Source organism: Kwoniella newhampshirensis, chromosome 3 (genome assembly GCF_039105145.1).
Source record: "Kwoniella newhampshirensis strain CBS 13917 chromosome 3, whole genome shotgun sequence".
In the NCBI taxonomy this organism is placed as follows: Eukaryota; Fungi; Basidiomycota; class Tremellomycetes; order Tremellales; family Cryptococcaceae; genus Kwoniella; species Kwoniella newhampshirensis.
Window position 1 is genome coordinate 1,238,038 of NC_089957.1, and position 23,257 is coordinate 1,261,294.

The following is a 23,257-nucleotide window of genomic DNA, read 5'->3' on the forward strand; positions in this document are numbered from 1 at the left end:
TGAAAGGAATATGTATATTTTGATCTCTTTCTTGCTTGATCGCTTGGAAGTGCATGGCGAGTGAGAGTGTGCATTCAACCACCCAGTGTACGGTACATACGTACGATGCGCCGTGCATTGTAATTCCACCTATACGCGATCACACTCGGAGATGGTACTGAAACATTTACGCGACACGAGAATTGTCCTTGCCTGGCACACCGTAATACCCTTTACTACTTAGCCAAGCTTCCAGATATCCGTAGCCGACTGTCCTGTTTGGTACTGTACAGCAGCCAGCAAAGTCGCTTCGAGGCGGGGCACATATTTCGCCTCGTATGTGCATTAGAGATGCCACAGCACGAGCGCTCCAGTGTCTCAGCATGACCTAGAGCCTTCTTGGCAGTGCGATAAGACTTGTGTTGCATGTACATAGTTGTTATTGACCAGGTTGAGCCCTCCGTTATAGTACAGTGACATTTGTACCGCCCCCCACCCCCACCCACCCGCCCTGTTTTCCTTCCCCCCACAACCTATGACGCCTGCACCTGCTCGAGACCCTTACGGAACACGTACCCATTCTGTCTCCTGACTTCATCGAAGATCTATGAACGACGTCAGTCCTTGCTCACGGTTCGCGAGACACCAAAGAACCAGCTTGGGAATGGGACCTACTTCCATGGTCATAGCCGTCTCTTTGTGAGGCATGGCAGGGTTCTCCAGCTGTCCGTCTGGCAGATGCGAGATTATCAGGACAAGATCAAGACACTATCTTTTTATAAAGTTCACCACAGCCAACTCACCTCTCAAGCTTCGGGCCACGGCATCCGCCTCGAAGTAGAGGCCGAATTGAGGAAAGTTCAACTCGATAACCTCATCGTCATCATGACCATAGGACATGATTCCAGGCTTGGTGAACCGACGGATGGTGGCCTTGGTAGGACGACAACCGGGCGAGGCGAGAGTGATATGCCTGATCACCGCACGATGGTGGTCAGTTGTCAGAGCGCTGAACGGTGTTGTGTACGTCCTGGGACTACGGCCACAAGACATGGATCTGTCCGCGGCGGTCGAGGTGACAGTGACTCACCCTTTGGTGCCGGTTATGAAGGTAGCTCGATCTTCAGCCGTGTTGTAGGCGAAACTGCTCGAGACTGCAAATCAAAGAAAGAGGTCAGAGGAATCGCGCGTGCTCACACCAGGATACCATCCGCTTACGGAAAGCTTTGGCGTTTATTTTGGGAAAGTTCATGGTGATAGAGGTGCTGAGGTCGACCCCAGTCTCCGCTTTTAGCATGCTGCCAATCAGGTTCTCGGGCGGGGACTGTTCGTTGGCCGGAGCGTGATACAGGTATAGCAAGGCTGGGAGTAGAGTGTATGGTCCGAGGTCGAGCATGCTTCCGCCAGCCATGTCAATATTGAACGTTCGATGAGTCGGCGGGACGACTAGAGATGTATGTGATATCACATCAGTATGTCCCGTAATGCAGAGAGGAACGCCGTCGACTGACCTCCGAGAAACTCCATTGAGAAATCTGAATGCACAGCTCGCACGTCCCCAATGACCTTTTGCTCATGGATCAATTCTTGCAATTTGAGAGTAAGTGGGAGAAACCGGGTCCAAACCGCTAAGCGTCACTCGTCAGCATAATACCGCCATGTTCGACAGGCTCATCACGGACCTTCCATGAGGAACAAGCCCTTCCCTTTCGCCAACTCGGACAACACAGCCCATTCAGCCGCGTTCAGAGTGGCAGGCTTCTCTAAGAGACAATGTTTGCCAGCTTCCAGGGCAGCTTTGGCATTCTCGAAATGGGCCTGGTTCGGAGTCCCGACGTAGATGATGTCAACCTCTGGATCGTTGTATACGGCTTCGTATCCCTCGACAGCTTTTGGTGTAAGGCTGCTGATACCGCCCGCTTGAGCGTTTGCGCCCTTGGGACAGAATTCCTGTCATGTGTGAAAGAGCGTCAGATCCTTCCCACCGTTGCACAAGTTCTGTGATGTCGTGCAGGGAAGAGAGTGGTAGCAGCTCACGTCAATGAAGCTCTGAGCCTTTGCCTTGTCTCGCGATCCTACCGCAACGATACTGTGCAGAACGTCCTTGACATCGTCCCTCACGAGAGCGATGTCTTTGCAGAACTCGCTGCTGATCCAGCCAGTACCGATGATACCCCAGCGGGCGATGTAGGGAGTCGCGGCGATCATATTGTCTTGACGAGATGAGCAAGTGATCAGAGTCACAGTGAGCTATCGAAACGTTGCAGCGATATCATCTATCACGATAACGTTGCCTGCTCACTGACACTGGTGTATGTAAATCCAAAGCAGAGAGATCCGAGCTATCGCTGCAGCTTGAAGTGCCACCGGAGTTGAAGTCTCCCCCTGATAGCCGGTTAGCCGGTTAGCCGTGTGTGGCGTTTTCCCCCCTGGACCCGGAGATGTCAAAGTGATTTGATCAACCATCGCCGCCGTCGCCTGATCTGTCAATAGACGTTATCGTTTCCTCAATCCTCTACAGCTTTAGCTCCTGTTAACCATAAGCTTACCCATCCCAACCAACGCCGATCTCCCTTTTGCAACACACCGCCGTCCTCTTCCCATCCAGATACTGACCGTTCTCCCATGAATACCACTTCAAACGGTAGACTTCCGTCTATCCGACCGCGCAAGGCGTGAGTGTCTCCTGCTTCCTTTCCTCTCTTGAGATGCATCGTGTTCCTGTTGCAACCCGTGTGCCCAGGCCGCCTCTTGATCCCCATGCATCCTCTGCTGCTTTGTACACGGGTTCTACACACTGACGTGGTATTATGCAATAGATGCAACAGTTGCAGGAAGATCAAAGTAAGTCGCAGCCCTCTCTGCACTGGCTTCCAGAGATGCTCGACTCATGCCGCACCACTTTTGTCTTCGGTCAGACCAAATGCATACCTGTGTCCGAAGCGAGTACAGACACAGATCCATGCGCACGTTGTCAACGACTCAGAGTTGACTGTCATTACCGTAAACGAGGGCGTTCCCCTGAAGAACCCCACGAAAAGCACGATGAAGCTGTCTCGGTGAGGCGAGATGTGCCAATGGACTACTCTCGCCCATCTACCCAAGCGACGGTAGAGCTACAGACCACGACTATGAACAATCTACTGCATCAACCACAGCCCTCACTCGACGACGCCTCTCGAATGCCTTGGCGATTGGATTCACAACTTGACAACATCTTAAACACTCCAGCTCAGCATCCACACACTGCTGTTCACCCGGGGATTGTCAACGCCATAAGCTCGGAGCCGTCTTACCACACGCTTGACGACAGATTCCGTCTGGCACCAGACAGCGAGCTATCGGCTAGCTACGCATCAACGCCTCCCAACAGGAACTCAGCCAATCATTCGCTCAGTCTACCGCATGGTCCTTTGGCCAGCACCACTGGCAGCAATAGCAGTCGAAATCGAAATCCCAGATGTTTTCCCGATGGTCATGATAGGGTGGACAATCCGCACGATCTCGTCCTACATTTGGACCCCTTGAGCGATCCCTCTCCTTCCAGCATCGCCCACAACCACAACATCAATCTTGCAGATTACAACGAAGACGACAGCGATGATGCTGACATCATAGCAGAGGCGGAGCGTCGTCCCGCTTGGAAATCTTCGATACTGAGTGAAGTGGAAGTAGCCGAGCTGCTGGACAAGTGAGTTCAGCATGGCAAATGCAGAACGCGAAGAAGACAATCAAGGGTACTGACACCGTATGTATCTTCTGTGGACAGGTTCTTCGAACTACTGAATCCCAGAATCAATCTGCTGGACCCAAAATGTAGCTATCCTTCGAGTAAAGGACAGTCGGATCGCTGATCATCGTGAAAACTCTTTGACGGCTCGAATCCTGTCAGTGCACACTTTCAAACGACTTCGAACCAGAGCGCCTCTGCTACTTGACGTGATCCTCGCGGTGACGACCCGCTTTTTCAGACCCGAGATAGCCACAAGCCTTGGCGACCACGCGTCAGTTCTTGTTTGTCGAGCCACACTGGATGGCCTCTGCTCAATAGAGTTGATTCAATGTTTGTGCATAATGGTCTACTGGAAGAATGCGGTGGATCAGTCTGCATGGATGAGACTGGGGATGGCCATCAGAATGGGTTACCAGATGAGGCTCCACGAGCAGATTCAATGTGGAAAAGATGTCCCGGAGAAGAAGAGAAGGATTGCAGTTGATCGTGAAAGGACTTGGTATTGTGAGCGTTTCATTCACAGTCGTCCTCGCTGTATGGCTGACATATTGATGCTCAAGGTCTGGCTTGTGAGTCAGCATCCAGAACCATAGCTCTGCTTCGTGTCTCAAAATGACAGCTTGAGATCGTTCCTGCCTTTAGGCTTTGATAGTTTGTGAGTAGGCATATAAAAACAAATTGCAGGCGTACTTACACCATGGTCTTCCTATATTTGGTACTAAAGATACTCGTGAGTTTGAAAGTTCAACTTGGGCCTACAACATCTAACGTTGTTTTGACGCAGGAATATCTTCAGCCTCCCACCTACAATACGCAGTTATGAACTGCCAAGTGTACAGAGGTGGGCGGACAGGAATTCGGACCTGCAAGTCCCTTGGGACTACAAGCTGGCGTTTTCGATCTTGTGAGTGCATTCTGATATTTAGAGCGACCAAGCTTATAGTAATCTCGACTGCCACCATCCGGGCTAGATTACCACAGCTCGAAACTCACGCAGCCCTCGTGCAAAGACCTGGGGCGATGCGCAATATCGAGCAGGCTGAAGATGAACTAATTGCGCTGGAGAAAGCATATGGTCTCAGAGGACTAAAGACCTTCGCGTTACCCGAAGCTCTCATCGAGGATCTTGAGCTATTCGCGCAGTGGGTCTTGATACGACTCCGAACAGCTCAATACGATCTTGAGCCCAATCACGCTCGGTTGATGGCTTTGTTCAACTCGGTCCAGGCATTCAGCGACTGCATGGAGAAATTGGCGATCAGTGGCGCGTTGCTATACCTGCAGGACGCAGCGTGTGCATGGCTGTCGGGGACTGCGGGGGTGCTCCATCCGGTGAGTCCACTCAGGAAGACATCGTCAGGTCAATTCGCTCACGCACTCGTCATCCTCATGTCAGATAATACGCGAAGCCGATCCCACACTGCGCAAACGGTGCCTTGAGCTCCTCGTACACATGCACACCTACTGTCAGAGCACAGCACGCAAACTCTCCATGAAGGACAAAGCACCTGCATATATCGCCCAGTATCTGGAGAAGCTCTTGCGTAGAATACAGTCAGAAAGTCGAGCGGTGACTAGGGCACCCACGCCGAACCAAGAGGACTACATGTCAGACTACCTGTTCAATGATGACTTTCTCAAAGAGTTGGACAGCTTCGTGGAGTCTCAGACCGGTCAAGAGATCGCTCCGTTGGACGATGCTCGATTTGATGCTTATTGGTAAGTGTCATCTGCTCGCCTTCTCCATTCTCCCCGATTCACCTGGCTCTGACCCACCGCTCACGATTCCCACAGGCAAATACTTCAGGGACCTCCTCAGACGTGACAAGATAGAAATGCTATGCACACAGAACATCGTACAGACTTTCTGAGTTATGCATACTCATGTACAGAGATATGAACCAATCAGGGCAGTTTCTCCATAATCATAGTCATGATTTTCAAGTCCTCAATCGCATCCATCACCGACGTCTTGACCTGGGCTCCTTCGGTGATAGCCTTGTAGAGCTCCTCATACTCTAGGGAATAAGCATCCTGCTCTCGAAGTATCAGTTGAGGGCTCTATCAATGTCAGGCAGGTGTGGTCGATTCACGGTGTATGTGGGTCTGATGATCTCTTCCGAGTAATCTCCGTTCTCTTTGGCTGACAGGACGACGGCCTTGATGGCCAGTCCTTTGACGTATGGGCTTTTTACGGTAGGTACAGTCAGATCTGACCTTCGACAAGGCTGTATCTTCTGACTCACGTATCATACTCGATTGTGATGCGCTTGTCAGCTCCGAAGATCTCAATTGAAGCATCGAATTTGGCGACCATATCGAGTCCGACCTGTTCAACGATCAGTCAGGTCATCCATTGGATGTTGACGGTTTTTGATGCACTCACCTCATAAGACGCGACGAAGCCATCACTGCAAAACGATGTCGCGGGAGTCAGCAACTACTACCGAGTCTTCGAGACTTTTGACTCACTATTGGAACAAGGCTGTCATGAATAGCCCGTTCATCGTAGCGCTTAAACAAGCCGAGGGCATCCCGATCAATTCCCTCATAGCACTGAGATCATGACTGGACAATCCGTTCAACAACATCCAGGCCAACATATCCGACGGGTTCCCCGCCCGCTTGACACCCAGCGCCTCCTCGTGTTGAGCCTTGCTGAGTGCTGTGCGTTCTTCGGTCGCAGAGGATGGGATGTCGTCTGTGAACTTTTTGGGATATGTGCCGTTTTGGTCGACAAAGATGTGATTCTGTCATGAGAGAAAACAACCACAACGTGAGCCTGGGATCAAGCTTCATGCCGCACATAGACTTTTCAAAACGTACCATGCCGATGATATCTCGTACTCGTACTGAACACGGTATCTTTATCAGTATGAAGAAGGTGCTTTGGGCATTGGGCCGTCAAATGATTTGGCACAACTCACCATAGGAGATGCTCTTCTGCGCTGCTACCAACTCCTTCACGCGCAGGAAGGCACTTGCGTACCGTCTCATATAGCCTATGAAGACCACTTTGCCCGCCGCTTTGGCCGCTGCTTCCAGTCGTTCCGCCTCGGAGAAACAGATCGCCATTGGTTTCTCGACAAAGACATGTTTGCCCGCTTGCAGAGCTAAGATTGCGTGGTCGCACTGTGAATTGTGATGATCAACAGACGTCCGTCCACGGACCACGGACTTGGGCACCAAGACTCACGTGGTACTCGTTGGCGTTCATCACCATGACCAGATCGATCTCTGGTGATTGAGACAACATGGTGCGACTAAATGTTTACCTGTCAGTTGATCACCTTGCACCCTTTCTCCGACATCCGCTCCAGACGACCACTCACACGTCCAGATATGTCTTGGGTACATGAAACTTGCGAGCACAGTGATCCAGCGCCTCTTGGCTGATATCGCAAATAGCTACGGTCCTGTACCATTGAGAGCACAACAGGAGTGTAGGTAGCTGTCCGCCAGAGCAAATGGCAGAGTGTCAGCGAGTTGCGATTCAGAGAACGATACTCGGTGTGGAAACATCTCACTCACGTGCGTGGTCATTGCAATCTCTCCACAGCCCACAATGGCCACATTGAGTACAGGTGTTTGAACAGGAGCCATGATGATGGTGGGAGATTAGCAGCTCTGGGAGATGTCGACAGTCTGACAGTCTGTTTCAGTCGTGTTGGCAACAAGATCTTTCGAGCATTCATATATATCTGACTGCACAAAAGCAGCACGACGAAGCTGACACGCTGATTGATCTTCCCCGGACTGGGGCATCAGCGCCGGCACCTCCTGCCCCGCTCGATGTCTCCATGTCGAGGTATCCTCGTATCACAGTGGAAACGGGTGAACAGGCAAGATGTGCCAAGATGGACCGGAAGAACGGGATAGACCGGCTGATCTGATACGGCAATACGGAACTTGTTGGGAGGGTGAATCACCGAGTGGAGGGAGGTGTATCGGACTGATGTCACTGGCATCTATCTTCTGCATCTTGTGAGTCGTTATCAGCGGTCTACCATTTATACATTGACTCAATCCATCCACAAAGTACCATGGTAGCTATCACAGACCGACGAATACTCGCGGACGGAAAGGATACGCCCATCTTCGTCTTTGGTTCCAGAGCCGAATCCATCCCTCAGGCCCTATCGCTCGGTTGGAGAGGCTTCGACACCGCCCAGGAATACGGTAACGAACAAGCTATCGGTCAAGCCATCCGAGATACCCCCGCATACAAAGATGGATCCATCACTCGACCAGAGATCTACGTCACTTCGAAATTGGCCGGTCAGTCGTTCAGACCTCAGGAGAACTTGGTCGAGTCGATCAAGGAGAGCGTTGACAAGATCGGATTGGAATATATCGATCTGTTCATCATTCATAAACCATATGGAACGCCCGAGGGAAGGAAGACACAGTGGTTGGCACTTGTTGAAGCTAAGAAGCAGGGATTGGTAAAGAGTATTGGCGTCAGCAGCTTGTGAGTGCCACTTAATCAGAGGTTTGAGCTGGACCTGGACCGAGCCGAAGAGGATATTGATGATAGTCGATCAACCCTGCGAAACAGTGGACCCAAGCACCTGGAAGAAATCAGAAATTACTCAGACGAGTTCCCGGTCGTCAATCAAGTCGAGATCACCTGTTTCAACCAGGTGAGTATGTCGTGTCCATTCATGCTCAGACCAAACGGTCAGCAACGCTATAGACTGACGGCTCCTTCGCGTAACTCGTTCAGGAGCCCGCATTGCAAGCGTACTGCAAGAAGAACAACATCGCGATCCAGACATACTCCCCGCTGGCTAGAAATGAAAAGAGTGAGGACCCCACTCTGAACGAGGTCGCCAAGGCTGTGGGCAGGACTTGGAACCAGGTGATGCTCAGGTGGTCGATACAGACAGGGTAAGTGGTTATTTCCTGTTGGACAGACCGTCAACGAGTTCGCGCGTCAATTGTGCTGATCGATACCGAATGATATCTACTAGCTTGTATCCGGTTTGTGCCTCTCGGCGATCGCAGTCCAACATCGAAAACTCTCAGGTGTTCGATTTTGAGCTGAGCGAGGATCAGATGGAGAAGTTGAATTCTCTAGAAAGTGGATTTAGGGTTTGTCCCGAGAACCCGCTTGATCAGGACGACCAACCGCCTTACCACTGGGACGGAGTAAAGGTCACTCTGTTATGAGCGTACATGTATATAGACGTATAGATGTGTCGGGTGGCGGATGCCAGACATGAATGACTGGAAGAATCCAAAGACCCATCTCCAATTTGAAGTGCAAATGATCTCCCGAGTGCTACGGCCAATGTACATCCACTGTGGATCGCAGGTCTGTAGCGGTGGCAACACTCTTCTCATCACTCTATCGACACCTCCACAGGAAGGCCTGAAAGTCTGGAAAATACACATCGGCCGTCTTTCAAGATACCCTTGAAATGTTGTCTAGGTCTGTTCAGAATCCCCACATCCTCCAAGGGACTGGCGCTCAGAAGGAGGAAATCGGCAAACGCTCCCAGCTTGATTATGCCCAACTTCCCCTCCATTCGGAGCATTTTAGCTATTATGGTGGTCAGTCATGGATCTGGACACTAATTGAGCTGTTCCGAGCACTTACCGGCATTGATGGTGGCTTGCTTGAGGATGGCAGGTGAAGGTAAGACCTTTTTACGCAGATCAAATTCTGCAAGTTGGTTGGGATGAAGGATACCGAAACAATCTGTGCCGTACCCGATACACACTCCAGCTTCATGTGCGTTTTTCAGCATCTCGTAGGACTCCTTGACAACGTGTTGGACCTTCTCATGCTGGTATGGTGTGGTCATCTTGTCATAAGGCGGTCGAGCGATAGCCTACCGTAAGGTCTTTCAGTCGAGACCTTTGCCGAGTCACCATGAAGATGAACTCACGTCCGAGACGATCAGTGTTGGCGTGAGGAATACTCCTTTCTCAGCCATCAGTTTCAGAGTTGGGATATCGATAAGACTACCATGCTCGATTCCTCGCACTCCGGCTTCTATGGCTGCTCGTGCTGCTTTGGTGGTGAAGCAGTGAGCGGTGACCATCGTTCCCTCCTGCGGTTGTAGGTCAGTAATCCTCCCCTTCTCATGGGTTCGCTTGCATGCAGACGCACCATCTGGTCCACCGTCTGGACTATCGCCTTCATCTCTGGTATCGTGAACTGCGTCGCAGTCAGAGTCTCGGTATCTGATAAGACCCCACCGGAGGCAGCGATCTTGATGTGATCCGCACCCATCATCATCAGTTTTCTAGCTTTCTTGAGACACTCGTCGACTAGAAGCAGGGATATGTCAGCTTCATTACTTTACAGTACCTTCTGGAAGATTCAGTGCTCACCTCCATCTGCAGTCCAGCCCATCGACTCGCCTCGCTGACGACTGCACGAACACGGTAATGGGTCGTCTCTGCCCGAGATGTCACCGTGGCCTCCTGTCTGACTGAGCAAGGGACCACCACAGATGAACAGCCTCGGCCCGGGTATCACCCAATTCTCCGTCGCATCCTTGTAATGACGAGTCGCTCCTCCGACATCCCTCGCAGTGGTAAAACCTCTCAGGAGCATACCTGTCAAGGAGTACGTCAGCTCGAATCTTTCTCATTCGAAGGATCTCATACCGACCTCGCAAGACCCAAGTTGACTTTAGAGCGGTTTCGTTGTCGTGCAGAAACGAAAGACCTTCAGATTTGACGGGAACGGCAGTGACATGTGCGTGACCTGCACAAGGCAAAAGTCCACCCGTCATCAGCCAAGAGCCAGCTTGAGTGATTCTCCACTCGATCTAAGCTCACAGTCTATCAGACCAGGACACATAAACAGTCCAGTTGCATCCACGACCATGTGCTTCTCGTCCGCGATATCATTGTCGCCGGTGGGCGCGATTGACTCGAACTTCCCCTTCCGAATCTTGACCGTCATATTCTTGAGGACCGTCTCGCCCTCGACATCGACGACATTGACACCTATCGTCGTCGTTCTTGCATGAGCGTATTCCGGTCCCCGGGATATTTGATGCACTCACCAACGAAACTCGTTGGGACTTGTTCCGGTCTGATCCAAGGGTCATTGACGACCGTGTAGTCGGCTGGTAACGGGTATGGCAGCCAGTGTGTCGTCTTCCAATTCAACGCATCTTCGTTGGGACTCATCATCGCGACAGCGTCCAAAGGGATGGATTCCACAAACTGTCGCTGAGCTTGGAACTTGTGGTAGCGACAATATACTGAGCATAAAAGCTTATCCGATACAATGATACTGATACGATGACGAGCGAAGCACGCTGTCCAATCTCTTCAGGTCCGTATTTGCCCCGCTCAAGTTATCTCGTTATCGGTACCCCATCCGACAGAAGCTCCGAAGCCAGCGTCCAGCGTCAGGGGAGCGAGGGATGAACGATGAGGACCTCTGATTGCCCTGTGATCGAAATGACGCCCTTATCCGTAGCCGCGGGCGGTAAGTCGATTCCATCTGTCTTTTTTCTATTTGCCGGTCATGAATGTAAAATCGCTTGCGATCTGGTGGTTGATGGTACTTGCTACGCGCAGGTTGGCTTTTAGAAAAACTTGTCAAGATGTCCGTCGCCAACATTCATCGGTCTCAGAGCATTGAACTGTAGCTTGGGAAAAACGAGGGAAGATCGATCGCACTAAGCGAAGAAAGTCAATCAGACAACATCATGAGCGAAGTACTGGACGTCCATGAGCAGGAGTCGTCGCCCAACACGATAGCGAGTGACATAGGTGAAGATTTGCCAACTTTTCCTGGGCCAATGGGCTGACCGTTCTCAAACTGTATGATAGAGACCGATGAGTTGCCCAAAAACAACTATTGGATCGTTATGCCTGCGATCGGTCTCGTTCTGTTCTTGTCCGCTTTGGATGGAACAGTGAGTACTCCTGTATTTCCTCAAGGTCTCGTACGATCGCTGATCTGTCATCGCAAGATCGTATCCACGGCGCTACCTACGATCTCCGAAAGACTCAACCTCACCCCAGCAGAGTATTCATGGGTAGGATCGGTGAGTATTGGCGCAGATCGTTGTCTTGTTGCGCGGCGCAATTTCTGACACCAGCATGGTCTTTCCAGTCGTACATGATTGGGATGTCAGTCACCACTCCCTTCAACGGCCGACTTTCGGACATCGTGGGTCGTAAACCCATGTTGTACAGCGCAATCATCACCTTCACGATCTTCTCAGCAATCTGCGGCGCTTCCGTCAATGCTACTATGTGAGCTGACACCACACAAGTCCAGAATCATTAGCTCATCTTCGGTTACAGGCTCATTGTAGCTCGTGCTTTCCAGGGGTTGGGAGGAGGCTCGTTGGTCGCTCTAACATTGATTGTGGTCTGTGAGTGGTAGCCTTGACCGTTATTAATGGTCGTCTGCTGATACTTTGTGGACAGCCGACATTGTGCCTGTTCATCAGCGAGGCTACTATCAGGGAGCCATTGGAGGTGCTTGGGGCGTCGCGTCGGTGGCTGGACCGATTCTAGGAGGGGTCTTCACGGAGAAGGCCTCCTGGAGATGGTGTTTCTGTGAGTATCTGCCTTGCACCTCCTGTGAAGCCGGATGTCAAGCTGACCATTCACACCTTTCATAGATGTCAATTTGCCTTTCTGTGTAGCCGCACTCGTCATCCTGTTCTACACTCTGAACTTGAACCCGGTCAAGAAGACCTCCCTGGCCGTTCTGTACCGAACATTTGATTTCCTCGGATTGTAAGCTGTTTCACCGCAAGCACAAGAGCTTCCATCCTGATCATGGCACTTTAGGTTCCTGCTCATTGCAGGTTCCATCTTGATCATCATCGGTTTCTCGAACGCTGCCGACCACACTTTCAGCCAACCTTCTGCGTACGGAACTATCATTGGCGGAGTGATTGCTATGGCAGGTGCTATCATCAACTTCTTCTACACCGAAAGAGTGCCCCTCTGTCCTCCAGTACGTCTAGCAAGAAGGTTTCTACGACTGTCGACACTAGCTAACGACTTATCTTTTCGGTTACAGGATCTGTTTAGACGGAGGACGCCTCTACTGTTCCTTCTGTCATCTTTCGTTCAGGCCATAGCTTTCCTGCCTTCAAGCTATCTTCTCCCACAGCTGTTCCAAGGCGTCAGAGGTGTGAGCGCATTAGGAGCTGGAGTGGATATGGTACCATTTGCAGTCATATGTTCGGTGTCTATGATGGCTGGTATGTGTATACATCGAGTCCAGGGTACTATGAGACTTGACAGCTGACGAGCATGAGCATAGCGGGTCTCATCAACTCGTACTTCCGCATCGTCCGACCTGTCGCTTGGTTCGGATACGCTCTTTCCGCCCTGACGTTCGGATTGATGTATCGCTTCTTCACGTACCCTCTGGACCGGGGCATCCAAGTGGGACTTCTCATCTTGGCGGGCATAGGAACCGGTGTGGTGATTCAGGTCCCTATGCTCATCCTGCAGGCGGCGCTGCCGCTCAAGGATATGGCTGCCGTGACAAGCGCCTGGACATTGACTAGATCCCTAGGTGGATCAATCGGTTCGTCTCATCCTGGTTGCTCGTCGTGCAAATTATGCTGACTTTGGTGACCTGACTGATCTGAATAGGCCTCACGATCTTTACAGCTGTCCTGAATACTCAGCTTCGAGCCAAATTCTCTCGCATTCAAGGATACGGTACAGCGTTCACAGTTCCCCGAGATACCAATGGCTATGCAAGACTCCATCGATTACCAGACGGACCAATGAAAGATCAGGTGTTGAACGCGTTTGCCTCTTCCTTGGGAGTAAGTGGATGTTTGACTTTTTGCAACGAGCGTTGGTAGCTGACGATCCGGGTCAGCTTTGCTGGATCATCATGGCAGCCATGTACGCGTTGTGTCTGGTCGTAAGTCCTGCCAGTACATGCCTTCGTGGATCACTCCTGACTTCGAGTTGTTCCAGGGAACTTTACCCACCAAGTCGTATTCGACGAGCCACAAGCCAGCAGTGCATCAAAACGACGTGACTGAATCAGAAGACAAGAAACCTGGCGAAATAGATGGTAGGAATCAAGCCGAACTGACACGACTGGAAGATGAAAAGACGGACATGCCGTCACGTCAGATCGAGAAGGCAGTGATCTCGGAAGTGTGAGGCCACAGCCGCGAAGAGATACAGTACATAAATACTTTCACGAAATGCATGTCAAGTGACGAGACGAGTACAGTATGTACAGAATGCCCATTTTCCCCTGCGGTTTGTGATGCCAGTCTACAAGCTTGCCACATCGGATAAATGTGTCCACGTCCGCATCGGTGCGACCTCGACGGCATGTCAACCAGCGTCTGCGACTAAGTGCGAAAGCGTAGGCATCGTGAAGCCCATAAGCGTTCAGTGGTAAGCGCTCTCGAAGACCGGGTGGAGAAATCCACTCCGATAGGGATTCGATAAGGGTAGTCACGGTTTTGTACTACAGTAAATTCAACCGGCCTTTCACGGACGGAATCGACCTCCCTTAACTTTACTGCTCTCCATGCTGTTGAATCTAATCCTACGGAGCAAATCAAGCTTAAATCGCAAGATAAGCGGACCATATGCATGCGCTCTTGGCCGAGACGATAGCGTCGATACTGATAACACTGTGGATATATGTCTCTGGTTATTTATTTATAGCGAGCGTCTCGGGTCGTAGAACCAACCTGTTTAGGTCGAGTCGCTATAGCTTCAACGCATTTCTGATATCGATCACAAAAATCAATCAATACGTACTGCAGGTTGTAGACAATCTAGAAAGCTCACCATGTCGAATCTCGTACCGCCGGACGCTGTGGACACTCAAGTGCCTGTGATTTTCAACGATGGGTCGTCTGAGAAGGCAGGCGATCTCCTCTCCAAGGAGGGCGTCATCGAGGTAAAGGAGAGCGAGTAAGTATGGTCTCTTATCTTAAGATCGCAAGGCCACGATCGTATCGTGCTTACAGCGATATCTCCAGAGTCGACGAGGAAGAGTACTCGGACGCAGAATACAAGAGAGTCCGGTGGAAGTCGGATCTGATCTTGCTTCCCTTGGTAATTGCTCGTTTGCTATGATACCCAAGTATGGTCCATACTGATAGATCGCCTGCTAGATGTTCTGGTGCTATGGTATTCAGCTAGTAGATAAGACGGGGTGAGTCTCCGTTCTCCAGTCCGTCGCGGAAAGAGTCACGATGCTCAACTAGCATGTTACCAATCTAGAATGGGTACAATGGTAAATTTCCGTATCGCAAACTTTGAATCTTGCACAGCCTCGACTGATCCGATGTGTGAACGTACCAGAACCTCTACGGCATGCAAAAGGACACCGGGATGAAAGGGAGACAGTACAGTCTCCTCACCGTCATGTTCTGTACGTATCTGGAACAGGACGGAATGAGGATGAACATGATCCAAGCTGACCACGCGACATAGATGTGGCTTATGCTATCTTCGAGGTGTGCTTTTTCCGCAAATTGGCAGGGAAGCGAGAACGGTCAGGATCTGATTTCTGGTTCTATTGCAGTTCCCCTCGACTTGGATCCTTCAGAGATTCAGTGAGCTTTCGTTGTCGACAGCATGCCAAAGTGCAGCTGACTGTCTGTCGCAGGTCTCGGTCGAGTTCTGTCCCTTTACATGTTCATCTGGGGCTGTATCGTGCTTGGTCAAGCTTTTGGCAAGAACTGGGCGACCTTCATGGTGCTGGTGAGTATGCTCAGACCCATGAGGCAGACGAGATGTATGCTCATGTAGTCTTTCAGCGATTCCTACAAGGTGCCTTTGAAGTAGGTTCTGCTCCATCTGCTGTCCCCCTCGAAAGCGAAATGGTAAATTCATCTCTCACCTCCTCTGATTCCAGTGCATCATTTCGCCCGGATTCAACTTCATTATTGCCAGTTGGTATACCACCGGCGAGCACTCGTCTCGTGCCCTGTTCTTCCAATCGGCCAATGCGGGGTGGGACATCGTGATCGAGCTGGTCATGTATGCGATCGGGCAACACGAGATAAACCATCCTGGTGGATTCCGCGCCTGGCGAGCCATCGGTATCTTCCTAGGAGGTCAGACCATCCTCGCATCGGCGGTCTGCTACTTGATATTGGGTACACCGAACGAGGTCCGTTGGTTGTCCGATAGAGATAGGAAGATTGTGAATCGACGAGTCATCATCAATCGAGCGGGTCTCGAGGATGGTGAAGGCGGTAAGATATGGAAGTGGGATCAGGTCAAGGAGGCCTTTATCGATCCCGTCACCTATTTCCAATTCGTCAATACTTTCCTCAGTTGCATCGTGAGTGTCTTCCTCTTTCACCGCAGTTTAAGTTGGAATGCGGCACTGACTGATCGACCCGAACACCGCATACATAGGCAAATGGCGCTCTTTCGACGTTTGGTACCGTCGTCTTTGCCGGGTTCGGCTTTGTGAGTTGGTTCTGACGTTCACGTATACGAGGTCAAGCTGAGAGATTCTTATCTCGCAGTCAAACGCACAAGTAAGCTGCGTCTGGAGGAATTTTCACTACAGGAGCGACGCTCACATCTTCATCTCTAGGTGGTCATATACACAATCCCCATTGACGTCGCCATGGTAAGCCTCAAGAATGTCCTAGACTCACGCTCGGAAACGAAACAACATCGCTGACTCTAGACCAGATGGTATGGTTCGCTTTGGTGGCAGGTATCTCCCTCAAATGGGCAAATACGAGATTGTGGTTCATGGCCATATCTGGTCTACCTACTTTTGTCGGCGTAAGTCCAGGTTCCTCACATTTTACTGGATGATCAGTAATTGATAGTGTTTTCGTGTCCACCGAAGAATAGCTTCTTACCATCCCTCTACTCCCGGCTGCCGAGTCTTATCGATGGGTCGTGAGTCACACCTCCCTTACGTACCCTGAGATCCCACAGTAGGACTGACGTGTTGGAACATCATGGTAGAAATACGGAATGTATCTCATGACGGCGACGTGAGTGGTGTCTTCTGACCGAAACATATTGTTCTCAATCATAGCTGAATTGTCCCGGGGGATCAGATACACCGTTTGTGTCTTTTCAGCTTGGACTTTGATCAGTTCCAACTGTGTTGGTAAGACCAAAAGGACTGTTGTTAGTAGTCTCGGTGAGTTCGAATACTCGCATCAAACATAATTCCGAAAGGACTTGCTGATCGAAGACTTGGCACACACACAGTCTTCATCGCTTATTGCACCGGGAACATCGGTATGCCAATGCAGTTTTCGTGCCCAGAAGTTCAATTGACTGATCTCCCCCGAACATAGCCGGCTCTCAAGTGATGAATCAAAATACTGCCCCTCGATATATTCCCGGAACTATCGGATGTGCCATCTGTTTAGGCGCCGAGGTCGTGTTGATCCTCCTATGGAGAGTATACCTTGTCTACGCGAACCGAAAGAAGAGGAACGCGTTGGACGCACAAGGATTGACTGAAGAAGAGATTGCTCGTCGGGGCGAAGCTTTGGGTAAGGAGGATACTACCGATCTCAAGAATCCGTACTTTTTGTGAGTCAAGACCATGTGTTTATACCATGGTTCTCTTCGCTGATCAATACTTCACTGCAATAGCTACGCTCTCTGAGCGAGCGAAAGTTCGAGCAAATCGGTCTTGACGAAATCAAGGGGTTCTTTTCGTCTATTTCCTGTTTCTGTATGGAGCATACAGTGGCAATGTTGCGATGCAAGTTGTCCGATTGGTGATGAGGTTGTATAGCAACGCATGTGCGATGTTAAGATCTGGTGATCTAGCAAGGCCGTCTTCCTTCATCCTTCGATGACGCAAATTGATCTCCATCAACACAGCTTCTGCTCCTCGCCCTCATTCTACACTGAGCCCATACCCTGACATGGACATTATTCGCATGCCGATGGGGCCTGCTCCTCGGGATCTTCGCGTGCTCTTGAGATACCTCCTGCTAGGACTTATTTCACATCGAACCCCACCTGGTGACAGATGTGTCATCAAAGTTGGTAAAAACTACAGACTCTGAGTCAGGACGTGCTAATGAATTCAATCATGTTAACAATATACTCGACTCACGTTGATCAAAGTCGAAAATCGTGCTCATATCAGCTGCACCATCCAGATCTGCGGATGTGCTTGGATTTGCCAAGATGTTCGAGAGTCGCTGAAAGAGGTCGAGATCGGGAACAGGCGGATCATCTACCGACAGTATTGTGGCAGGTATGTTTGAATCAACATCCCCCTGAATCTCACCCGGCAGGGCTACCGGTGCTACCGGAACTTCTGATCTCTCTAGACTGCTTTTGCTGGTGACATCGACAGTGGCTAACAGGCCTGAGGGGTGCCCTTCGTGAGGATGGCTCGAGTGAGATCGTGATCGATGGGTCGACATAGCGACTTCGGCGCCTAAGAAATTATTACATGAGGGCAAGTATCGAGACCGCTGACTCACGGTGAACGTATCGCCTCAACAGATTCTGTTGATGGGTTTTCAGCCATTATATGCAAGACTTGATCGAGCCAAAACAACACTAACAGAGGTATTGGCCTGTTTCGGATCCGACATGACCGTCTCGAACAACCGCGAGCCCTCTTGAGCCTTGTCCAATACGGCCCAAGCGATTGAGGATGCCGGGGCATGTATGCATGCGATGGCGAGATTGAGAGTGGCGCTGACAATGCTGAAGGTGAACACAGAATACCTGGAAGCAATACCGGAAGCTACCTCACTAGAGGCAACCCGTTCAGCGTGGCGTGACATTGACTACAAGCAGTAAATGCGCTCACAGCACCTCGCTTGCCGTAGTCAAAGCCAATCTAGAGGTCTCGAGCACCGACAGATAGCTGTATCTGAGTGGACAGGACAACGATTACCAGCGTCCCAGAACAGTGTGCATGTGCTCACCGGCATTTCGAGTTGAGTGGCTCCTCAGGACATTCTCGCAGAGCACGAGCAAAATGGCCTCTATGTAAGCACAATAGCCTGCGCATACCATCCTATCAGGCCAACCACGTAGGTGAGAAATTCACAAACATACCCTTCAGCTATCAGTAGGCGAATGGCGATCCCCTGAAGGACGTCGCGTGTCGAACCTTCGGCTCCTTTCTGTAGTTCAACGGGAAGTCCATCTTGCACTGAAGTCATACTTTCAGCCCAGAGCATCCGAGTACCGCGCACTAGATACTGACATTCTTTGAGCTTGCCATCAAGACTGAGAATCTCCGAGTACTTGATTGGCTCAACGCCTGTCTGTAGCTCATTGATTCGTGCCCAGATACGTGTGAGGCGATGCTGAAGAGTTTCAGTATCGAGGCTTTGATTTCAGACTTTCTGAAGAACTCACCTTGTGTCTGTAAACTGGACGATGAGGTGAGTGACATCCGTAGACACATTGATGAAAGCGACTCACAAGCAGAGAACGTCGTCGGCTGAGCCGCGGACTTGACGTCAGGAAATGCTGCGTCAATGGTGGATGAATGAATGGCTGAATGTCAGTCAGTAAACAGTTCGTGTCGTTCCAGAATTGCAACTGTTCGTACCGTGTGGGCGTCCTTGAGAAGAGCTGTGTATCAGATCCTCGGTGTGAATCTGTTGAAAACGATGGTCAGCTGTATCTTTCCGGCATGTCAAGTCGCAAGTCGAAGACGGACCTCCCAAAAAACTCGCCGGCGGAGTTCCGATTCCTTTTCATCGAGACCCAATCGATCGCCTGGTATGAGATTAGAAGTCCGAAATCGTGTTGAACTTCACTAATGCTCACCATCCCTATGAAGTCCGATCGCCTGAGCGGACCTCAAAGCCCAGCCTAGCATCAACCAAAAGTGCTCGTACACTTCCGCTCCTGCCCCTTGATTGACAAGAAAGCGACTCATGATCTGCATAGCCTGGATCATTTCAACTGAGCCTGTCATGTCTGAAGATGGGAGCGATTAAATCAGCCTAGGACCGCCGACGACTCGAAATGCTCACCTATGTCAAGAGCAGACTTGGCTAAGCTACAATACGCTTGACCGAGAGTGTTACCTTGATTGACGATCAGCCATTTCCAGAGAGTCGATAGATAGAGTGGACTTCGGTCTCACATGCTTCAATAGCAGGATCCATTTGCGCACCTATCGCGAAGACCATGTACAAGATGGCCAAGCAATGGGGACGAATCATCTCGGGGCGATCGATCAGTGAGTACACCCCGTCGAGGTAGTCATTCTGGAAGGTCGTCGAATCCAGAGTCCAATTCATGACGGATCCTATCTGCGGGACAAGATTAGGTCAGTAGGTCAGTCGAATACATCATCACCGTTATGCGCATCGAGACCCTCACCTCAAAGTAGACTCGAGCGAAATGCTCACCCAGAGAGCGATCTGGAAGCTGTTGCACCAGTACTTCGAGTGGTGGAGCATTTCCGGGTATTCCGTATGTCGAGAAAGGTGAGGACACGAGTGATGAAGCGGCGCTGAGAAGTCCGAAGTTCCACCCTGCCCCACGATACAGTTTCATCCGGCTGCGACCGCCCTGTCATCACATGTGCGATCAGCAATTCAGTCGGTGAAGACACAGGAAAAGTGCTACACACTTGGGCTTCTTCTATGGCCAGCCTATCGTAAGCCTCCGCTTCAGCACCGTCTTCAGGATGCAAGCTTGAGACAGAGTCCAATTGGAACGGGAACTTGGAGCTCCAGGTAAGGTCCGAGGGACTGTTGATATTTCGAGCGGGAATAGAGGTTCCAGAAGACATTCCTGCCGCATTTGTCGTACGACAAGCTAGAGAGGCGAAAAGTCTCAGGCCAGTCCGGCAGTATCGTCACGGTTCTCACCTTTCGCTCGTCCACTTTGATTCCCAGGACAGATGCTGGGGATACCTGTCAATATCAGTCGGCGTCCAGCGATGCAATAACGATGATCCCACCCACTCCTGTAGGCCTCTTCTGCGACAGTGACCGCAGGGGAAATCCCGATCGCATCTACGGAAGGGAGTCCTATCAGCTCGGTCGGCATCCACACGATGACCCGGCGATCCAAAAGACCCACCTCCACTTCATCCGACGACACTCTAGACAGCTAAGAATGGGTTGATTCCGATTTCCTCGATTGGAATATGGCTTGGCTTTGGGCTTTGATGGGCCAGCCACAGGATCTATGCTTTCCATCTCGATCATTGCGGTCCTGGTTCATGACCCAAGCATCGACGGTACTCGTTGCGGATCATAGAAAGAAGGTAAAGCTGAGAGTTGAAACTCCAAAAATCCCGGTCGTACGGAGAGAAGCACATATCTGTCGGCTGACTCCGATTCCTTGGCCAAAAAGACAGTTGTTATCCGAAATCGGTCCTCTGCACAGATAGACAATGGTGCAACCGGTCTGGCATCAATCGGTCGACTGTCTTCATACACCCTCTCTGATGATCATGATCCAGCCAAGGTACATATGGGACGACAATGCGATGATGTGATCTATTCTGGGTGACACCAGTTGACTGCGGGCAGAGGTCGCCAAGCCCCTTAGGTGATCGGCGAAATCATTGAGAGAGTGGTGACGACATTGATTTCAGCAAGGGAAGAATATATAACTTCTTGCGAGTACTGCTCGTGACGTACCATAGGGAGGGAGATCACGTCCGTATAACCTCAAACCCCCAACTCTGCTCTATCATCGACCTGCTTGCTGCTTGATACTCTCGATTGCAGTACAAAGAGGTAGCAGCACACCGACTTCTGCGCAACATGGAATACCTCCTCACCATCTGGGCTTGGATCAGACACAAGGTTGACACCGCTATCCATTCTGGTATACCTCTCGTATTCTGGGTGAGACCATGGTGGAGCGCTGATCAGATGCCCGATCAGACTGGCAAGGTGAGTGGCTCTCTTCGATTCTCATCGCAACGTTCAACCGAGTCTCCCTCGCCTTCCGCTCGAAATCATTTCATGCCTCTCACACTGATTTTGAACGCGTCCTCAGACCATATTCGTCACCGGTGGCAACTCCGGTACAGGCTACTCCACCTGTCTGGCATTCTACAACGCCGGCGCGACCGTCTATCTCGCATGTCGGAACGAGTCCAAAGCCCAAAAGGCGATGGAGGAGATCAAGAAAGGGGGAGAAATCAATTTCTGGGGGTTCTCGTATCCGAAAAGATCACAAGAACAGAGGGACAGGAGGAAGGGGAGATTGGAGTATATCTGTTTGGATTTGACAGATTTGGAGAGCGTCGATAAGTGTGCGGACGCCTTCTTGAGGTGAGTCTGCGTCCTGACGACACGGAATATCTGTGGGGCCGGGGAGAGAGAGAAGAAGGAGTGTACTGGAAATTGTGACTCTCAATTTGAAACCAAAATCCCGTGCTGACGTACATATTCCTGCACTCAGAAAAGAGAAGAAGCTCGACATCCTCTTCGCTAACGCTGGCATCATGGCTACGTACGTGTTACCACCAAGAACTCGTCGGTGTGGATGCGCCCCTAGCTGATCACTTGAATGACACAGCCCCGAGGGACAGTTCACCAAGCAGGGGTATACTCTTCAATTCGGTACGAATGTGAGTGCGCTCATTTACTGCTCAAATAGCAGGTCTGGAACGTGCAGTCACTCTTTTTCCGCCAAGGCACCACACTGACGCTGGCAGACGAATGATTTGCAGGTACTCGGTCATCATCGGCTCATCTCGCTTCTCCTCCCTCTCCTCCTCTCTTCCCCACCCACCAACCCGAGTCGAGTGATCATCTCCTCGTCTGCCGGTCACTCGATGGCCCCCACCGGTGGCGTGAATTACCAATCAGTCATCCGAGACCCTTCTCACCCCAAGGACTTGGACAAGCCCCGACAAGGGAAGCATGAATTGAACAAATGGGACGAGTATGCTCAATCGAAATGGGGCGATATCGCCTTGGCCAAGTGGTTGAATTACCAGCATGGTGATCAAGGGAGATTAATCAGTATCGCTGTGCATCCTGGTGAGTGTAGTGTCAATCGTTTTCTCCCGTGAAGATGGGTTGCGACCCACTGTGCCATACCGAAACGAGAGAGAGGAGCTGATCTTTGTGCACCACGATGGTTTTCGTGTCTTACCTTAGCTCTTGCCGCAACCAACTTGGCTGACAGCTTGGGCTTCGCTGCTCCCCTCAAAGACATACCATGGCTTGTTGTGAGCCATCATCACCCGTCTACACCCCGTTTGTTTGCTGAACCCCATCTACAGGCATTGATCACGTTCCCAGCCAAAGTCGGTGCCCTCAACCAGATCTGGGCAGCCACACTTGCCCTGCCCGACGCATGGTATCTGAACGGAGAGTATATCGTCCCCTTCCAGAAGATCGGAGTGGCAAGACCCGATTTGAACGATAGGAAGAAGGTGGAGGAGCTGTGGAGTTGGTGTGATGAGCAGGCGAAGAAGTGGGTGTGATGTCAATCCACACCGAAGTAAAAAGATAAAAGGGAGAGTCAGACACTGCGGAAGCCCTCTCGGTGAAGGTTGAAATAGGCGCAATGATTCTGTAGCACTTGCAAACGCATATCATGCATCGTCCAATTGATGTCCTCTGGGAAAATGATGTGGAAAAAGTGCTACATCGATACAGTCCT

The 23,257-nt window shown here is 50.9% G+C and overlaps 9 protein-coding genes across 9 annotated transcripts; 5 read left to right on the plus strand and 4 right to left on the minus strand.

Moving 5' to 3' along the window:
• Nucleotides 1–512: 512 nt before the first annotated feature.
• IAR55_001807 (uncharacterized protein) lies at nt 513–2,187 on the minus strand (the record flags this gene model as incomplete). Its single annotated transcript, XM_066944930.1, has 8 exons — nt 513–584; nt 655–710; nt 783–952; nt 1,070–1,133; nt 1,198–1,425; nt 1,491–1,607; nt 1,662–1,929; nt 2,017–2,187. The coding sequence occupies 8 exons, from the start codon at nt 2,185–2,187 to the stop codon at nt 513–515; spliced, it is 1,146 nt and encodes a 381-aa protein (XP_066804853.1).
• Nucleotides 2,188–3,161: 974 nt separating this feature from the next.
• Nucleotides 3,162–5,537, plus strand: IAR55_001808 (uncharacterized protein; the record flags this gene model as incomplete). Its single annotated transcript, XM_066944931.1, has 9 exons — nt 3,162–3,670; nt 3,749–3,795; nt 3,872–4,216; nt 4,273–4,281; nt 4,355–4,367; nt 4,497–4,616; nt 4,684–5,044; nt 5,109–5,431; nt 5,507–5,537. The coding sequence occupies 9 exons, from the start codon at nt 3,162–3,164 to the stop codon at nt 5,535–5,537; spliced, it is 1,758 nt and encodes a 585-aa protein (XP_066804854.1).
• An 80-nt stretch (nt 5,538–5,617) lies between these two features.
• On the minus strand, nt 5,618–7,315 carry IAR55_001809 (uncharacterized protein; the record flags this gene model as incomplete). Its single annotated transcript, XM_066944932.1, has 10 exons — nt 5,618–5,746; nt 5,806–5,899; nt 5,959–6,041; nt 6,099–6,123; nt 6,185–6,462; nt 6,539–6,564; nt 6,640–6,844; nt 6,909–6,975; nt 7,045–7,163; nt 7,244–7,315. 10 exons carry the CDS (start codon nt 7,313–7,315, stop codon nt 5,618–5,620), a joined length of 1,098 nt encoding a protein of 365 aa, XP_066804855.1.
• A 440-nt stretch (nt 7,316–7,755) lies between these two features.
• On the plus strand, nt 7,756–8,884 carry IAR55_001810 (uncharacterized protein; the record flags this gene model as incomplete). The annotated part of the gene is made up of 4 exons (XM_066944933.1): nt 7,756–8,183; nt 8,271–8,355; nt 8,439–8,602; nt 8,686–8,884. The coding sequence occupies 4 exons, from the start codon at nt 7,756–7,758 to the stop codon at nt 8,882–8,884; spliced, it is 876 nt and encodes a 291-aa protein (XP_066804856.1).
• A 173-nt stretch (nt 8,885–9,057) lies between these two features.
• IAR55_001811 (uncharacterized protein) lies at nt 9,058–10,867 on the minus strand (the record flags this gene model as incomplete). The annotated part of the gene is made up of 8 exons (XM_066944934.1): nt 9,058–9,257; nt 9,315–9,549; nt 9,607–9,771; nt 9,831–9,991; nt 10,055–10,282; nt 10,338–10,433; nt 10,508–10,678; nt 10,738–10,867. The coding sequence occupies 8 exons, from the start codon at nt 10,865–10,867 to the stop codon at nt 9,058–9,060; spliced, it is 1,386 nt and encodes a 461-aa protein (XP_066804857.1).
• A 686-nt stretch (nt 10,868–11,553) lies between these two features.
• IAR55_001812 (uncharacterized protein) lies at nt 11,554–13,837 on the plus strand (the record flags this gene model as incomplete). The annotated part of the gene is made up of 12 exons (XM_066944935.1): nt 11,554–11,601; nt 11,659–11,733; nt 11,802–11,944; nt 11,996–12,066; nt 12,122–12,253; nt 12,319–12,436; nt 12,491–12,659; nt 12,726–12,909; nt 12,972–13,241; nt 13,310–13,488; nt 13,545–13,589; nt 13,646–13,837. 12 exons carry the CDS (start codon nt 11,554–11,556, stop codon nt 13,835–13,837), a joined length of 1,626 nt encoding a protein of 541 aa, XP_066804858.1.
• Nucleotides 13,838–14,483: 646 nt separating this feature from the next.
• IAR55_001813 (uncharacterized protein) lies at nt 14,484–17,222 on the plus strand (the record flags this gene model as incomplete). Its single annotated transcript, XM_066944936.1, has 19 exons — nt 14,484–14,608; nt 14,665–14,752; nt 14,812–14,852; nt 14,921–14,933; nt 15,002–15,071; nt 15,134–15,156; nt 15,225–15,255; nt 15,309–15,403; nt 15,460–15,483; nt 15,558–15,989; nt 16,067–16,120; nt 16,180–16,191; nt 16,251–16,286; nt 16,352–16,447; nt 16,520–16,567; nt 16,637–16,665; nt 16,732–16,817; nt 16,889–16,918; nt 16,978–17,222. The coding sequence occupies 19 exons, from the start codon at nt 14,484–14,486 to the stop codon at nt 17,220–17,222; spliced, it is 1,578 nt and encodes a 525-aa protein (XP_066804859.1).
• Nucleotides 17,223–17,640: 418 nt separating this feature from the next.
• On the minus strand, nt 17,641–20,835 carry IAR55_001814 (uncharacterized protein; the record flags this gene model as incomplete). The annotated part of the gene is made up of 20 exons (XM_066944937.1): nt 17,641–17,690; nt 17,754–18,083; nt 18,130–18,154; nt 18,214–18,406; nt 18,465–18,527; nt 18,583–18,660; nt 18,716–18,812; nt 18,867–18,969; nt 19,022–19,035; nt 19,088–19,162; nt 19,218–19,266; nt 19,329–19,387; nt 19,439–19,591; nt 19,648–19,701; nt 19,761–19,929; nt 20,000–20,191; nt 20,253–20,440; nt 20,494–20,528; nt 20,590–20,640; nt 20,708–20,835. 20 exons carry the CDS (start codon nt 20,833–20,835, stop codon nt 17,641–17,643), a joined length of 2,106 nt encoding a protein of 701 aa, XP_066804860.1.
• A 564-nt stretch (nt 20,836–21,399) lies between these two features.
• On the plus strand, nt 21,400–23,078 carry IAR55_001815 (uncharacterized protein; the record flags this gene model as incomplete). The annotated part of the gene is made up of 7 exons (XM_066944938.1): nt 21,400–21,531; nt 21,638–21,915; nt 22,046–22,096; nt 22,163–22,214; nt 22,317–22,629; nt 22,750–22,820; nt 22,875–23,078. 7 exons carry the CDS (start codon nt 21,400–21,402, stop codon nt 23,076–23,078), a joined length of 1,101 nt encoding a protein of 366 aa, XP_066804861.1.
• Between the last annotated feature and the right edge of the window lie 179 nt (nt 23,079–23,257).